Source organism: Sander vitreus, chromosome 12, assembly GCF_031162955.1.
Source record: "Sander vitreus isolate 19-12246 chromosome 12, sanVit1, whole genome shotgun sequence".
NCBI lineage: Eukaryota > Metazoa > Chordata > Actinopteri > Perciformes > Percidae > Sander > Sander vitreus.
Window position 1 is genome coordinate 25247596 of NC_135866.1, and position 18561 is coordinate 25266156.

General features: G+C 40.3%; 1 protein-coding gene across 1 annotated transcript in view; it reads left to right on the forward strand.

The window, feature by feature from the left end:
• brinp2 (bone morphogenetic protein/retinoic acid inducible neural-specific 2) overlaps nucleotides 1-18561 on the forward strand; it is a 128884-nt gene that overhangs the window by 50514 nt on the left and 59809 nt on the right. Inside the window, exon 4 of the mRNA XM_078265037.1 lies at nucleotides 11031-11136. Within this exon, the coding sequence (XP_078121163.1) occupies nucleotides 11031-11136 (106 nt within the window). The remainder of the gene's footprint in view (nucleotides 1-11030; nucleotides 11137-18561) is intronic.

Genomic DNA, 18561 nt, shown 5'->3' on the forward strand with positions numbered 1-18561 from the left:
ATGTATGCTCACAAACAATCTTTTTAAAAGATTATTTTCAAGGTCTGCATTTTTCTTCTTAAATGGCAGGCTAGATTAAAAGCACAGTGTATGCACTGCAACCCACAGAGGTAAAGCGAGGCAAATGTCAAGTTCATTTAAAGTCCCAGTGGGAAAAGTGTATTTATTCATACTGTACTCTACTGTATGCCATCTGGACTGGGTTACAGGCTGGTGTGTGCTCTCCTGTACTGTAGGCTAGGGTGTAATTTCCACTGGGGACAGGGGGGACATGCCCCCCCCCCCCACACCCACACACACACTTTTTAAAATCCTGTTTGTGTCCCCCCCACTTTCAAATTATGAACATTTTTGATTCTATAAAATGATTCTCTCATGTCTTGGCGATCGGCCCCTATATTAAACAATAAAGAAAGTAAGACATCTTTGTCTTATACATTGTTTATTCTTTCTGGCAGAATGTATCATTATGTTCAACTTAATTATTTCCTGGATTTTGTATCATCATAGTCCCTAAATGTATGTAGAAATGCAGGAAATGGGATTCAAATATAAAAAGAAATTCTGGCGGAGGACCCCCCAGACCCCTGTCTCAAACCAAAGTTACACCCATGACTGTAGGTGTGTTTGCGTTTGTATCACATAAGGGTTAAAACACCTGGTAATTATCATCAGTGTAGTAAAAAGCTGTTGGATTTTTTTGCACAAAGGGGCTGGCTCTGACTCTAGAATTTGAAATGGTTCAACACCTTTTTTTAGCACGTAATTTAGTTCTTCTTATGGATCATTTTATTTACCTGCACATTTAACAATCGACATGCCTTGACATGGTTAGTTGCCATTCACCCAAAATCTCCCACCAGGCTTTTATAGCTCGTTTCATTATTAAATGCAAAGAGGAACAGTTTTGTCGAAAATCCACTCGAAGAACACAGAGCAAAATCCTATTATCCCCTGTGTCTGGTTTAACCTTGTTTAAAAAAATGTGTTGTTCCTCCTGACGACTGGAAGCAAAGCATAACCAAGTGATACATTTTCACATTGGAACAGATCTGTGGGTTTTTATGCAATGACAGCAGGTGTGTGGGTGGGTGGACAGTGCTTTCATGCTTCAACTTAAATAGCAAATCTGATTGAAATGAGTAATTGCTAAGTGCCAACTTTTGGGGTTCTTCCATTACATGGTACCTGCTCAACTCTACTCGGCTCGACGGCGGTGCCCCGTCCTCCATTTTCCATTGCAGATTTAGTACCGCCTCATACCTGAGGCGAGCATGGCTGGTCATCATAGCGACTCTGCAGGAAACTGCCGTGACCTAACGCGACACACACAGAACGTGGAAGGTGTGTTGTTTTTGACTCTCGGCATGTGGCTGTTGCCACAGCCAGAAGACAAATTTTGTTTCAAAAAAAACCTGGAGGCAGCAAAAAAAAAAAACACCGCTGGCTAAACTATTCAAAAATGGCGGGTTTGTTCAGTCTAGTCTGTCGCTAGCAATGACAACGCAGTGATTAGTGACGATACTCTCTGACCAATCAGTAGTCTGCAAGTTTTCACGTCACCTTTTGGTATCGCCTCAGCTCGCTTGGAACCTGGACGGTTCCTGTTAGCAGGTACCAGTGTTAGGGGCTTGTTCTGACCCAGAACGCAGAGATTTCACACACAGACAACAAAAGTAGTTTGAAAAGGTTTTAATGAACAAAATTGTACTCTGAGAAAACAGTGTGGGTTTTGTTTAGGCGAGGGAACTCCTGGCAGGTCCGAGTACCGAGGAGAGCCGAGCGGGATGGATCTAGGTTGTACGAGACTCGATGCGGACAGGTCGGGAAGAGTTCACAGTGGATTCCACAGGTGGAGGATGAGGCTGGACGGTGAGGCTGGAAGCGTGTAGGCACAGCGGAGGAGGCAGCAGGTCTGAGTGGTCACTGAACAGAAAAACAGGGAAAATATGAGCTCAAAGACGAAAACTAGAATTCACAAGACAACACAGTCACAACTAGAGTATACAGAGAACTCAGAGCCAAGTTACCACATGGGTGTAGATAACGAACTGGCGGCAAAGAGGTGATCAGCCCGGGTTTAAGTATTGCTGGAATGAATCTTGTAGATGAGCTGCAGCTGTGAGGAATGGCTGTGCAGTGTCGAATCGGCCACGCCCCTTGACCTACTTTCCTCTGAACACACCTCCAGCACTCCAGGTGGAAAAACACAGATACACACAGAGACATACAGATAAACAGAGAACAAAAACTCCAAAAACAGGGCGGAGAGAGAGAACTGCCCATAACAACCAGGGACTTTTTTTCGTAATGAAAAACCAAAAAAGGCGAGTAGAGTCGAGGCGAATCGAGCAGGTACCATGTAATGGAAAAACGCCAAAATTTGTGTGTGCCTTGAATAAGGTACCATCACTGAAAACGCTGTATGCATAGGTGAGATTGAAAAAAAATCTTTCCAAGAGTAGTGTACTTCCTCACAAAGTCTTGAATGGTTCTACATGAGATTAGGGAAACACAAAGGATGCCTGGGAAATTGCTTTTACCTAGAGAGAAATGTTCGATTAGTGGGAGTAGTTTTTATAACATATTAGCTGCAGGGAATCTGAGAGAAAACAGCATCTAGACAAAGTCTGCTGCAGTGCAGGCTGTACTCAGTCTAAAAAAGAAAAAAATAGACCTCTGCATACTCAAATGCAATAGTTTTTATATTTATTGACAGGCTTCATCACCCCGTAAACACAAATTTTTATTTGTGCTGCATCTCATAACAGCATAAGGCCAAAAACACATTGTCTGCTAAGCCTGACTTAATTAGGAACTGAAATCTTGCTCAGTTTGATGCATTTGCGTCTGGGGAGAAGCAAATGAGTGACTGTTGCACAAAAATAATCCCTTATCTTTTGCAAAGTAGTCAACAATTGTAAATAAGTAAATGGCCACCATTAAGATCTGTTTTCCGCATTAGTCTTGTTTCAATCCATCTAGTGATATTTTTTTGCAATGCATTTTGTACAAATTCAGCTGCACACTGCTTCTCGTGTCTATTTAACAGCATGCCTTTAGTCAGATTCTGCAGTTTGGTGCGAGGGAGCCATTTGCCAGAGAAATTAAAAATGATGTATGATATTAATATGAAATTTAAGAAGAATTCAAAAGTTGGTAAGTCATATTTAAAGCAGTGGAGCCATTTGCCAGAGAAATTAAAAATGATGTATGATATTAATATGAAATTTAAGAAGAATTCAAAAGTTGGTAAGTCATATTTAAAGCAGTGGGAAATAGAGATATCCTTAAATATAAATAAGAAATGAACCATTATAAACCAGGCAGCTGACCCGGCGCCCGGTACAATTGCAATGAGTTGTAACTTACTATGAAGTGCTACTATGCCAAGTGGCTTACGCCAGCCAGAAAGCCACTGTAATGTGCACAGTAACCATGACCATGATGATGTTGATTGGCACCTTGCCGTAGTTATGACTTGATGTCCAAAATAGTCAGGTTATGCTCCAAGTAGTAATTGTGCAACCAATTTGTTAGGAGCTGATTCAGTTGCAAACTTACAAGTCCGATTCAACGGATTTACATTACTGGTATAAAGCCTGACATTCTGCCACTATCTCTGTTTTCTATTTTGCAAGGGCCCCATTGCTGAATCCAGGGCTTAGCACTGTCCAGAACGGTTATGATTGGTTTGAAGAAATACAAAGAAGCCAGAGCTTTTTTCTCCCCGTATCTCAGAATCGTTAAGCGGTGTAGCCAGAACATACTCAAGCACTGAGGAGATAGGTCTGGCAATGTGAGACTACAAACTACTGGTACTAGTAGGTACTAAGCCTCTAGCGCTGACTTTACACCCTAACTTAGGAGAAAACTTACACATAGCTGATGCCACCCAGTGCAGGTCACAGTGGCAGCAGGCTAAGCTAGCCAGCCACAACCGCCTCCTTTTTCTGAGAAATGCCAAAACATTTCCAAGCCACATGACATATTCAGCCACCTCCAGCCTGTTCTGGGTCAACCCCAGGGTCTCCAACTAGTTGGACATGTCCAGAAAACCTAATTATATAGAAACAAAAATTACAATGTCAAACTGTCATCCAAAGCCACAGATGTTTTATGAAAATGCAAACATTTCAACTTGTATTCTTCTAAATCTTAGGGCAATTGCATGTTAATGATGTTATGCAACAAAACAGATTTTCTTAAAACAGTTCAACTCCTTAATGCCTTAAGATAAGCCCATACCAACCTTGTGTTATGTGCTTATAGATTTTGAAAGACTAGTGCAGTGCCCGTTGATGCTCAAAGCTTTCTCCAGAACCATTGTAACCCTAAATTACTTACAGAAGGACCAAAGCACTTAATATGTAGCTTAACTAATATATACTACTGACAGTGGCGGAGTGGCAATCGGGAGAGTCTGGACTTTTCCCGGTGGGCCGGTAGTGTTACATTGCAAGTTCTTAGCAACACCATCCGGCGGCCCGGTCTGATAATAGTTATACATTGCAAGTTCTTAGCAATGTGAGTTGCAATGGCAGGATGACGAAGTTCCTGCAGGATATCCGCTTGTGCTTGTTGAGTGAAGTAAAGAAGAGTTTGGTTGTAAAGTTAGTAGGCTTTATCCAGCGGTCAAAAACATACATGGTGAAATGCAGTTAGCAGAGGGATTGCTAACAACATGCTTGACTGAGAGCCGTGAAGCCCTGAAGGCCCTTCGTTTGGTGTTTTTTTTTCAAATCTTTATTGTGCGGTTGCTTAATTTCATTCGCAGTTTATTTATATTAAAGTGTCACTTTTTTACAAATTGTACCAAATTTGACACTGCACATCATTGGATACCGACCAATACCCCGCCAAGTGTGAAGAAGAACGCAAGACAGAAACACACACACACACACACACACACACGTGAAAATGTTTAATTCCTGTTTTCTCCAGTCTATTTTAACTTTCTCTTTTATCTACATGGTTTGGGCCCCTCACTTAAAAAACATAAGCACTGACTAAACAGCATTAAGACAATGTGTAGCAAAATTGCAGGGATAAACTTTCAACTTTGAGGAGTTATCACTCCTATACAGGGCCAGAGCCATGAGGAAAGCCAAAGCTATCCTCGCTGACCTGGGTCACCCCTTGTCTTATGAATACAGGCTGCTGCCATCTGGTCACAGGTACATGGTACTGAGGTGTAGGACTAAGAGATTTAAGAGCTCATTTGTCCCTCTTACCATTAGTCTCGTTAATACCTTGATGCAAATTGTACCGTATGAATATGAATTTTAGTACATCTGCATGCTATGTTTGTGTGTATGTATACTGCTGTCTTTTATTCCTTGCTGGCTGTGAAACAAATTGCCCCCAACGGGGATAATAAAGTTAACGTAACTTAAATTTATAGTAAGATGCAACATATGTTTATTATCTTTTATTCATTCCCATTAGCAATGATAATTCAATATCACATTGAAGATAACAAATGCAATAAAAATGCACATATAAACCTAATAAGCTTTCCTCCTTGAAGAGTGAACAGGCGGTAAATAGTCCAGCTTTTTAGAAATTGCAAACACCCAGTGTTTTTGCACATCCACCTACACACACACGCGCACACACACACACATACACACACACACACACACACACACACACACACTCGTGCACACAGAACAACTGCAAAGACAACAAACACACAACCCCTCCCACTTGGTGAGGAGCAGCCTTTGCATGTTTCTGCTAAATGAGGATCTCTGGTATGCAAGCCACCTGCCGCTCCGTGTTCTGCCAAATCAACTCATCACCCAAGAGGAAGCGACACTGAGTGGGATGTACTTGACCCGTGTCCATGTACGCCTCTGGGCTGTGTGTCGCTGCAGCACCACGTAGGAGGGAGTGAAATACATTATCTTTATCTCCAGCAAATAAAGTGGAGAAACTTCAATCACACATTAGACTATAGGTTTGTAAGATGAAAAAAGCCCCTCTGTAACACCTGTGTGAAATCTGCTATTTGGAAATGAGAGAGTCTGTGTATGACGCACAGGAAGGCAGAGTATTTTTAACAATTGAATACAGTGATATAAACATAAAGTAAAAGCGTTATACTCCTAAAAATAATTTCAGCACAGAATTTACACGTTTTGCCGTTGCTTGAACTTTATAGGCATCAGAATAGCAGAAGAGTTGTATTCGATTGCATTATATTGTAAAAGTGTACATAATACCCACCTTGTACTTTAAATTACACTGCTTGTTACATTACTTTTTTCATTATGTCACATGGCTGTATTAACTTGTTAGGGAGCATGCAGCATTACCCATAAAAATGGTTAGTTGTGCTGGGCCTTCAGATTCAGAGGCATATCTATTCATATCCAATTCTTAGTAAATCTTAGCTTTAACTTAAAGGGAAGACAAAACAGCTATGCTGCATCAATAATCGCCATTAGAAGGTAATAGCTTAAATGATGGTCTTTAACAATTTGTTAGAGCAGTAATCGCAACATGAGTGCTAAAATAGGAAAAATACTGCATAAGGGAATGTAAAAAAAAAAAAAAAAGTTTTAGGGTCATAAGAAAACATTGCCATGTTTGAATAATGCACATTGTTGAATAAACATTAAAAACAAAATGGCCCGGGTTGAATGAGCCACTCAGTGAAGGGCTCTTGGGAGTTTTCAACAAAGGCAGAGACGGGGGTGGCAGCTCTCAGGTGGATTATCATTGAAGTTCTTCACATGAGTTACAAACAAGCCCAGCGTGTATTCGGTGTAACACAGCTGAGAGCTTTCTTCTCTGAAGCTTTCATGGTTTCTGTAAATAAAGAAAGTCAGAAATAAATTGTAGACTAAGGTAATATAAATTATGATAACAATTAAACAAAGATAAAGTAATAACTAAGAATTATACATACATAATTGCCGTGGGATATGCCAGTATTATTCGGGTTTAAGAGGCATTTTTTGGACATGTATACAAGCATTAGGAATGTGTGCCTCAATCAGGATTTTTACCGCAGTATACGGCCAATTTACAGTAAACTAATATAAGGTTTATAAGAGCAAAAATTGAATATTATGTGCATGTAAACATAGTCGTTGTGTTGTCTGCAGAGACCAAGCAAGAAACGGTAACAGCTGTTGCGTATGCACTTTGATGTTTAGGGAGATTGAAATATCATGTCTGGTTCCAAGATGGCTGAACCTGCAACCTGCATCGCTGTTGAAGCCAATGCAGAAATAACTCAAGATGCCATTTCTCTAACGACCACCAGGCTTTGGCTCATATAAATTCTGCCTGTATTGAACTGAATGGGAAAACACAGAAGTTCCCTCTATTATACATACATAAAGGATATTGCTTAATGATCTGTAAAGGTATATTCAGACTGCAATTTGCAGTCCATGTCTATTTGCTCCAAACAGCCAATGTACCCACTGTATAGACGTGAGCTGTAGCTAGCAACAAAGGCCTACTGCGTGTTATTTTTTTCTCCAGACATTTTCTCGCCTTTTCTCGCTCTCTCTCCATATGTTTATGTTGTGGAATCATACAGCTTCAGGATAAGTTAAAATTGTCAATTCAAGTTGAAACATTTTCTACATCTTCACTTCATTTACAAGAGCAAAAGCAAATATGCGCATCCACTTGCATCTTTGCATTGACTTTATAAGCACCATGCTGCCTTAGAAATTCCCTTTTAGTTCAGTCTGAACACACTTTAAGAGGCTGAATTTAATTTGAACAGAGAACTGATTATGTTGCACAGTCAATACAAAAACATGAATGAGATGCAACAGTTGAGACTTTTCATTATGAAAGCAGAGATTATCTGCGTCCACATCTTAAACAACTACCCATAACGGCCTCCCTCCCCTCCACTAATCTCCCTTTGCTTCTCGCCTTTATGTCTTTCTAATCTTTAACTACATCTTTGCGACATCTCCCTCTGAGATATTTGAGACATGTTTGAGATGTGTATCTTTTGTAGCGCCTTGAAGGCTAACTTCCATTTCTTTTGATAATAGATGCAATCTTAATGCAAGGCAGAGTGTGAAGATGTGAGGAACAAGGCTATTTTAAGAACGGCAAATTTGTCCAGGCTGCATCATTTGCCAAATAGCGTGATTTAGCTTGAAAGGCAATAGCTATCTTCTAAGTCTAATTGTAATATATAGCGCAGTCATTCTGGAAATGAACTATTACTTTTTGTCTTTCTTTCCTTCTCTACTTCTTTTGTTTTTATACTTCATGTTCTTTTTGTCTCATGCTTGATCTTTGAACGTCAGTCTCTCCCACGTTTGTCTCTTTATATTTGTGACTTTTATTTTTCTCCATCTACACTTCTCTTATTAATGTGTCTGTTCTTCATTTTTCCTCAACTCGCAGCACTACAGCAGATGCCAAGTAGGAAATTGTTTATTTATCGTCATTTCCATTTTACATTCCGTGTATTATAGAATCACTAATGATGTTTGAGCTACGGTTATTTTTTCATTGACCTTGTTAGCAGACATGTCAGGGACATCGCTTCAGCTCAGTGACTTGGTTTCATTCATTCTCATAAGAAACCAATGCGTTCCAACTAAAACATAAACATAAAGTGAGGGTCTTATTTCTTTGTTCTCTCCATGCAGATTACATTAGACTCCAGCGGTTGCGGTTACATTCAGTCTTGACATACTATTTACCCACTCATACTGACCAACACTAGACTCACGCATTGGCCACGGTTACATTCGGTAGCCTGGTGCGCGGTCTCCTTGTGACAGTCTAACTACCATGTAGCAACATTCACTTCGAACATTTAACTTAACATAACAACCAAGATAACATTACATGTATTTGTATGTGATATAATACTTTCCCCTTGGTAATGTAGCCTATGAATTTCCATGAACACAATTCTAAAATGCACAAGACATAAAAGCTTCTGGGATCGGTTGATAACTCAAACTTGCCGAGAACCTAGACACCCGTTTGATTACATAGACTCGAGCGGCCGGTTGCACGGTTACATTCAGTCTCGTTCATTAGCCTGGTGCGCGGTGTAGGCCATTTCCTGATTGATTCTACCACCACTCCAGTGGAGGCGCTAATGAGCTAGATTACTACACACAGAGTAGCAGTCTAGCAGAAGAATACCAGCTACACACAAGGGCACGAATGCATGGATGTATTAAGAGAACAGGAGCACTCGATTCTCCCGGCTCAGTGACACGAGTCGGGTTAATTAACCGGCTCTTCGGTCAGTTCGTCAACACTAAAACCCTGCCCTTTTGGAAGGCACAGACAAATGATGGCATCCTGCTGACAGAGGCATCAGATCAGGTTCTATGTGTCGTTCGAAAGGGCATGGACAAAGGAAGTATTTTATGCGTGTAATTTGGAGGACTTATTGGATTAAACTTTGAACCACAGCTATGTTTTAGGTGTCCTGCCAAACAATTTTGCTGCACACCTGTCAGCAAGGCTGGATTACCATCTGGGCAAATGCTCGGTGCCCTGAACATCAGAGGCCCAAGTTGCAGGTTCACTGTATGGTCATTCAACACATTCTCACCATCTCCCATCGCGCAAAAAGCGACGCTTGTTCAGGTGCCTTTGACGCAAAAAGTCTCCTTTAGCGTCATGTTTAGACGCTAAAGAGACTCTCGGGGTCACTATTTGACGCTCTGGTTCAGGACGTACGTTTACCTCACATGCGGCACGAGAACGGGACAGTTAGGATTAGGATAAGATTGTGGGTTGGGTTACAAAATGTAAGTTTCTGTGACACACGGGACACAAACCCCAGACTCCTGGGTGCAAGTCCTGTGTTGTTTGACTCACTACTCACTAATGTTGTACTGTTGTCGCTCTTAATACTACGTCATCTTACAGCGCTGCGGCCGAGCTGTTGCTCTGCCTGGTGCGTCCTGTACAGATGCTAAAGGGTGATTTTTGCGTCGGTTTCCGACGCTGAGAGCCACTGACCAAGAGTCAGTATTTTACGAGTTGGGAGTGACAAAGGGTTGGTTCATTACAGTAGTTTGTGGTGATTTTATTATTTGTAATACTTAAAACTATTTTTAATTCAGTAGATACTAAGTTTACATGGTGCATCGTCTCAAATAAATAATCAAACTACCACAGCTGTTGACATCAAACCTGAGGCAGGGTAGTCTTTCAGAATAGGAGCACTTGTTGTTTCTGGGATTTTGGGCAAAACACAATGTCCCTGATATACTATATGTAGTCCACTATTTGAACATTAATGTTTTAAGGCAGAATACTTACACAATGCAAAGAGAGTGGGAGGAACTGGGGTCATAGAGGCTTAAGTTTGGCCTTTTTTGAGGACAAAATACAGTAATGATTTGTTTTCCATGGTTATGATTTAAACAAAAATATTTTAAAAAGTGTGCTTTGCTTGTTGCTTTCCCTCCTATTAATCAGTATAAATACATCAGCAAATCATACTGTATGTAAGCCATGTTACACATTTAAAGAATTCTAATCAACCAATGTAACTTTGCCTGATGGTGTGACCCTGCAAAAACAAACATCAAATCTCATGAAACCTGCTCCAACATCTGATGCACCTACAAATCTGTTTTTTTTTTTCCAAACACTCACATGGAACAATGGTCTATTATCAGACCAATGCATTGGACTTAAAGCAAACCTTCACTTTGTATCTTTTCAAAGTTTAAATGTTATTTCACACCTGCGCTTGCTCTCCGTCCCTTACATTTTTCACCTCTCTCCCTCCCTCCTTTCCACTGTTCTCTGCGAGACAGCCGGTACATTGCAGGCAGCTGTGGCTGCAGGTGTGGGAGTGATGCAAAAGGTGGCGATAGTTTTCTCTGCTGTCAGAGGGCTCTGCCACATCCAGTACTCTGCCTGCCTTCATACGCTCCGCCTGCCACAAGCTGTGTGCTTGACTGCCAGAAATGGGAACAAACATCTGCCTCATTCACTGCTAATGTTGCATTATAAAAAAACACATGTATTTCAAATAGATCTGTCCTTCCTCTGTTTCCTAGGTAACCGAAACAAGGACGGGCCCTCTCGGCTGCAGTAACTACGACAGCTTGGATTCAGTTAGCTCGGTGTTGGTGCACAGCCCGGAAAATAAGATCCACCTAAAGGGTAAGGCTGCGCACACACACACACACACACACACACACACACACACCATTTCTCACGTATATTCATCTTAAATCTATGTGCACACACAGACACAGTCACAGCCCTGAAGAAAAGGTCCACTGAACACACACATTGCCGCCACCACCATCCACCACCCTGCCTGCCAAGCCTCTCACCCCCTGTGTGTAGTAGTTGGCCCGGATGACCCTTTACTTTACGCTGCAGTAGTTTATATGTCTGTTCCGCCTGACTGGCTCTCAATCTCATGGGGAATCTGTTATCTTACCAGGCTGTAGATGAACCATGTCTGGCCACACTGACCCTAAACTGACCCCTTCAACTACACCTGGAACACTCAGTGCACAAGTAAAGCTGAAGTGGTAATCCACGGATAGCCTTCTTATTTGAGAAAAATCTGTCACCAAATGATTCTGATGAGTGATATTGGTGGAATAAGAAACCTCTCTCTGACATCCAATTGCTGCAAATAAATGTCAGAGTAATGTTCTTGGTTTAATAACCAAAATTGAATGTGCAGTATAAGGTTTTTGCAGCAATAGCCCTTACTAAAGCTACTGTATTTACTTTGTGGCAAACAAGCCAGTGTCACAGTGTCAGCCTCTAGTTTAAAACTGTTAACATTCACCCATCTTCTAATTCATTTCTCCATCTCATGAGTAAAGATCTATTTCTTTCTCAGAAGAGTGATAGTTTTGTAATTCATGGCTGTGATACAAGTATAAAAGAGCCCACTGTTACTATTTTAGTTCAAAGAAAATGATCTACACACCAAGGGTGACATCTGCAGTTAAACATTGGGGGGGACCAGAGTTTGTTGGAGGAAAAGTGACAATTGTGGTTAGTGGGCTGAGCATGTATAATAATAATTTATACTTTATTAATACCACAAGGGAAATTACAAAATATGAAATATAAATAAGGGTATAAGCTATTTAAGATTACACTAAGGAGCAGTAATTAGCATGGCTAATTCAAAGCACTAATGGCCATTGTTGGTAATCTGGGAAATGACGCTGTGCTTGTACTGGATAGAATCTGATGTATTCTGCCACGCCTGCATCAGCAGCTCTACTTGGCTCCTTATGAAGCAGCCTAATAACATTTGGAAATAACTAATCGCCTCACTGGTCTGTCAGGCTCCTCTTTATGCACACACCTGGCATTATGTCCAAGCTCAAGTTTTGGTCAGTATGTATAATAATACATAATAATCCCAGCGACACCATTTAGTTCAATAATTAGGGCAAGACACTACATCTGAATGGAGCCAATCATTTAACTAATAGATATCACAATGAAGCTTCCATAGTTGATTACTTACATTAGACAATCATGTTTTGTATTACAAGTTTTCTAAAATTGTATGTTTAAATATACAAATGAGTCATTATCTAATTAAATATGTGTTAATTTGCATACATTTCAAGAACAGAAATCTGAACATTGGATAATTCTTCTAATTCTTGTTTCATTTTGTTGACATATTAGAGTTAAATGTCTTCCTAGAAGGACTTTTGGATACCTGTTTTTATCACTCAATTTCTGGCATGTTTTTAGGAATAAAATGTTGTATACATCTGGCTATGAATGATATATGAACAAACCCCTCTGTGAAAACCTTCACAATAAAGATAACAATTCCATACATTGGTTTTTTATGTTATGAAAGAAAAATAGCCAATGTTTCAAAACTGACAAGTTCATGTGGTGTCTGGCCTTAAAAGCATTCCAGTTTTCAAAGGCAAGTAATTGCATGAAACTTAGACTATATTATAGCATGTTCCTTACAAAAAAAACACTAGTCCAGATGACTTAAACAACGGCACTGGTTTATATTTAACATGTGTACCACTGATTGACTGGCTTGTGAGCCGCACACGTAGTTGTTAATGGTTGACACATATGCCAAGATGAAGAAGGAACGGTGAACATTACACATCCAGCGCATTTTAAGATCAGTTTAATACAGAATATTGAGGGGAACAGATTTGTCTTATTTGCCAGATTTCCATATTTAATATACTGGGAGGACAGGAGACCACCACATATCCGCCTTCTGACACACAAAAATTACACAAATTTGTCCAAATTGTTCATAAGTGGTTACTTTAATTTGACATGGTATCTAAATAAACTTGAGTCACGCTTATCTCCTCCTCCTCCGTATATGCACACTCCCTCTCTCGCTCGCCCACACCAGTTCTCTCTCTCTCACTCTCTCTCTCTCTCTCTCTCTCTCTCTCTCTCTCTCTCTCTCTCTCCTCCTGATGCTGCTGTGGTTCAGGCATATTTATCATGACGGCAAAGGACGCAAAAACACTGCACAAACAAAGGAATCAGCTTACTTTTGAAGAAGATTTAATTAATTAAGCTATTTTTAAATGATGGATGTCTTCATCTTAACTGAATGCATTGTTTTTGTTAAAGTCAGAAATAGTGTTTTTCCTATCGTTTATTCACTGTATGTACAGAGTTTGTTTTCACAAGTTTGTTTTAAAGTGCTCACCTTTAAGGGATACTTTGCTGATTCAATCCAGCTCTGTGTCATCTTTGTGTGGGCAGCGTGTTTAAATGAACGGTGTGTGTGTCCGTGGCGCCAATGCACGGAAAATCCACCGGATCTCAGTGAACCTCCGTGGCACGTTTCGCATTATCCAGCAGATTTTGGCAGACCATGCTTCATGCTCTGTGCACTGCAGCCACTGAGAGAAAGCCCACACCGTTCATTTAAACACACTGCCCACACTTCCATGACACAGAGCCAGATTAAAATCAGCAAAATATCTCTTTGAATCTCTTTGAAAATAATGTTCAAAGCAGATCATTTCTATATGTTTTAAAACATGCCTGGAGAGAATCTTTTAATGTACATTCAGTCTCATCTTCCCCTCTGCCACATACCACAAACATTTTTTTCCAGTTCTAATTACATTACAGTAATTACATTGTTTTTTTGTTTCATAACAGTTTTCAAGGATCACAAGTGGCTCACTGGGTAATTTCCCTTGGATTTTCAATGGAGTCAGCGTTTTTAGTTTTCATGCTGGCTAACTGCCTTGTTCCCATTTTTCTTGTAGATGAAGCAGAAATACACAACTCATTACTTCTGAGGTAATTTTCTGTGGATTGTATCACTTCAGGTGTAATCCAGCAGCAGATACTACTCCTTCTTCTATTACTACTGCTGAAATTCAGATTTTTTTGGCTCATAGTATAACAGCACAGGCTTGTGGGCAAACTGTCCAATGAACAAAAAATATTAGCTGCTAGCTAAAGGTAGGCTAACGTTACCTGCTGTCGAGTGTAGTGTAAAGTCAGGCACCGAAATGAGGCACCGGAATTTTCGTTCTTATTCGGTCTCGTTACTACCGTTTACGTCGGCACCCGTTCTTATTGGCACCGCGTTTCGGTACCCAGCCCTAGAGGTATCACACATTTCATTGAGCCATTTCTTCACAGTGGGTACTTAAGATTTCTCCAAAGCTGAAGTATACTATGCTATTGTAAGTCCAAAGCAATAGTGTTCTTAGAATGCAGTCATTGTGCAGTGTGCCCTGAGTATTATCAGCATGGAATCTGGCTGAACTGTGGCATCTAACAAAGTAAGAAAAATAGCTTGGATTCAGAGCAGCAGCTATATGTAAAAGCTTGAATAAGGCATTGTGAGGCATTTTTCTAACAGAGAATGATACTGGACCTGCATGACTATCTGAACATGACTTCTACGACGTCTGGACCTCTCTGGAATTTAACTTGCACCTGAGAGAAAACTTATATATACGAGGCATTTTAATTAATGCAAATAACCAAAAATCTCATCATATTCCTATTCTTCGGTTTCTAAGTTCTGATAGGTGCATGGTAATACCAATAAATATCACCCTTTTCCAGCACCTTTTTCAACGTTCAACCACTGAGAGGAGTACAGGAAAAGGAAAAGCACAAATATGCACATTTCTTCTGTGAAATAACCTGTGTGGTGCAAAATTAGCTCATAGTGTAATAGTGTATTCATTCATGTAGAGCCCCATCACTTACATTAAGAAAATGGAGGGCCTTCAAAGTTTCACAGTGAGTTATAAATAATCAATATTGGTATTTGTAGATTCAAGAACAATGAGTTTAGACATTAATTTGTCAGGTCCAGACCTAGGGAAGTTTTATTTGTGGGTACATTAAGACATTGGTTGGAGGTTGGCTGAAATTAAATTTCTTAAATGTACTATATGAATCCCATATATTGTTTTATATTACTTTTACTAATGGCATTGGTTGTATGTTGATTTTGTAATGGAATTGGAGAACCACAATTCCAACCAATTATGCTGATGGGTTCCATTTAACTGGAATTTCAGAATTCTTATACTGGCAGCCCAATCAACAACAATTAGCTCATGCAAGTTGTTTCTGGCATTTGTAGCACTAAATAAAATATGTATTTAGGTGCCTAGTGTAATCATGTGTTAAGGAATGAGTACCTACGGGGGAAGCTATTTTAGATACATTCAGATATAACTGTTGAATGTTTGGCACCATTAGTACTTCCCTGTAATTCCTCCAATTCCTACTGTAAACCTCTCCACTGTAACAAGATGAACCACTCTAACTACAGAGCCTCTTTATATTTGAGCCTCTGCGCTGCTGATAACTAAAAGAGAAGAACAAGCTATTTCAGAGTTATAAGACAGAAAAGTGTTACATCATTTTGTGGTAATATGGTAGAAACTCTAAAGCTCAGTGCAGTACATTCTCTTGCGAAGAAGAAAAAGTCTCTTTGAATTTTCTATTCCCGAATGCTTCAACGCTGCACTCTTCTTACTCTTTCTGATCTCTGACTCTGATTGCATCTCTGTGTGTGTTGTCTACCTTTAGGCTTTGCCTGGATGTTTGTGTGTGAGTGAATGTATTTCTGTGAAATGAAGACCACTGCCAAAGTGCTAACAGTGGCTGCCCTACTCTCATCATTAATGACTGTCAGAAACAGCCTGACCTTTAGCCTTGACTCTCTGCCATGCTTTAAAATAGAGTTGCAAAAGTTATTTTTTGGAATGTTTTTTTTCTTTTGAAATTAAACCTCTTTGGTTATTAGTTTTGCAGCTCTATGGTGTTTATACATGCATATGTGTTTGGGTGTAGGTGGTGTGCTTGAGTGTGAGTGCATCACCAACATATCAAGAGTCCAGGAACAGCAAGTTCAGTAACAACACACAAATGTGTGTGGGAAGAGATGGGAACACAAAATACAGAAACCACTGCATCAGTTGGATTAAGCAGCCTTCAGTTTACATAATCTTCACTCACAAGACCAAAGCAAGCAACCCCACTCTCACCACAATGGACCATGTTGACAAAGTGTTATAGAGGACAAACTCCACCGGAAGGCAAGTGTACTCATATAAATACAGACTCAGAGAATACAGTATCTGTGCCCTACATATGATTCACCCCCGAAACCCAGATTAACAGCTTGGCTACTCCTGACAGATTTACTAGGATCTGCAGTGACGTTGTTCTCGGGCAATGTTTTGGAACAAAAGAACCATATTTTAAATTTCTGGAGTCAAATATTTGCCAGTGTCTTTCTTTTCCAAATGATTGCAATTGAATTATTGTCACCATTTCAAAACATGTTAATATACAGAAAGACTTAAACACTCACTTAGGTCATATTTTGGTAGGTTAGGTTATTCCTCTGTAATGATCATGGACGTGGGAACCTATTTTCAGTGTGTGTGTGTGTGTGTGTGTGTGTGTGTGTGTGTGTGTGTGTGGGGGGGGTTCCCTGCCCAGGAAACGAGGTGTGCGACAGCTAACTTGCACGCACACATTCCTGTTTAGAATTAAGCCCTGACAGTTGCAGAATCATGTGCTGTTGATAAATCTGCGTGAAAAAAATACAACATAGGATAAATAATGTATCCATACCTCATCAAATCCATGTTAATGCTACCTATAAAAAGGCCCAGCAAAGACTTTTAAACTCTTTTAATGACATGATGACTCTGTTTTACAGCTGTTTCATTTAATCAGTTTTAACCTTGTATAGAGCTCAACAGTGACCGCCCACTTTTTGAACTGCTCCAGTTTGTGAATTGACTTTCCCCATTCATTCACTTCATTTACGTTTCAGAAAATCCTAAAACCAAGCCAAACAACTACGAGATTAAACATGACCATAAAACATTTGAAACAGCGACACAAAGTTCATTTACACAGGCCATTTCATTTTATGTATGCAAATGAGTTTATTGGAATGGCAGCTAAGGTGGAGGGGGGATGAAAGAAGGTCGGAAACTGAGGAATGAAAGGAGCTGAGGGGCTGGAAAGAACAAAACACCCTTTGTAAGTCCAGACCTTGACCTTCCTCCTGTAATAGCAGGTACAAAATTGCCACTTTAGTCCTCCTCTGAGACCTCTAGGAGTACTTTCAGGGTCTCCAGCACACAAAACTGATGCTGAAGAGTAGAGGCAGTCACTTTATTTGTAGCCTGGATTCTAACCTCAAAGGACTTCAGCAACAACTACTCCCATTTCATAACTTGGCTGTAACTTTGTCCCCTATTCCCTCCCTATTCTATTTCCACATTCTCCTGGAAAGTACCTTTATGGCACCTGTCCTCTCTTTTAACCACCAGCTATGTAGGTAAGAATCCTTGAATCTGTCCACTGCCTCATAAGCACCCTCTCATATGTCCTCTTCTCCATCCTTATTGACGAGGCTCTTTCATAAGGACTTGCTTAAGACTTCACATAGTTCTTGTACATGATTTAAAATTGTAATGTCCTAAGTGTATGTTTGACAGCCACTCACACACACTCCTCTGCATGTTGAGTAAAAATTGCATAGATAACCTGTGTAAACCTCAATCGCCTGAATACAAGAGCCTTAGCAACAAACTTAAACAATCTCCAATTTCAGAAACTCAAAAACAGAATGTAAACATACAGTATGTGCACACATAGTAATTTTCTTTTTCAACAAGCAACCTTCCCCTTCTAATTAATTCCCCCACTCTGTTCAGGATCCCGGTGACAGAAATATGAGTCTATCATGGATGTCCCTTGAACATAATATAGGCTTGCTCCAAATGTATCCCACAGTCAAGGTAGTTTCTGTTTCTCAGTTAGTGTATTGGCTAGAAAGGATTTTATAATTCAAGCACAAAAAGGAATCTGCAGGCCCCACTTTTAAGTCAGAAATGACACCATTGCCTGCTGACAGCTGCTCGGTGGCCTTCTCAAAGGGACTCCAGGAAAAACTCTAACAGATCCTCCGCCACAGTGACCCAAACACACCTTAGAAATCTGTTGGAATTCCATCAATAGCGGTAGCAGAGCCCAGGGACAGATGCTGTACGACACTTGCGAGCTCCTGCAGGGTGAGAGGTCTGTCAAGTGCCTCCC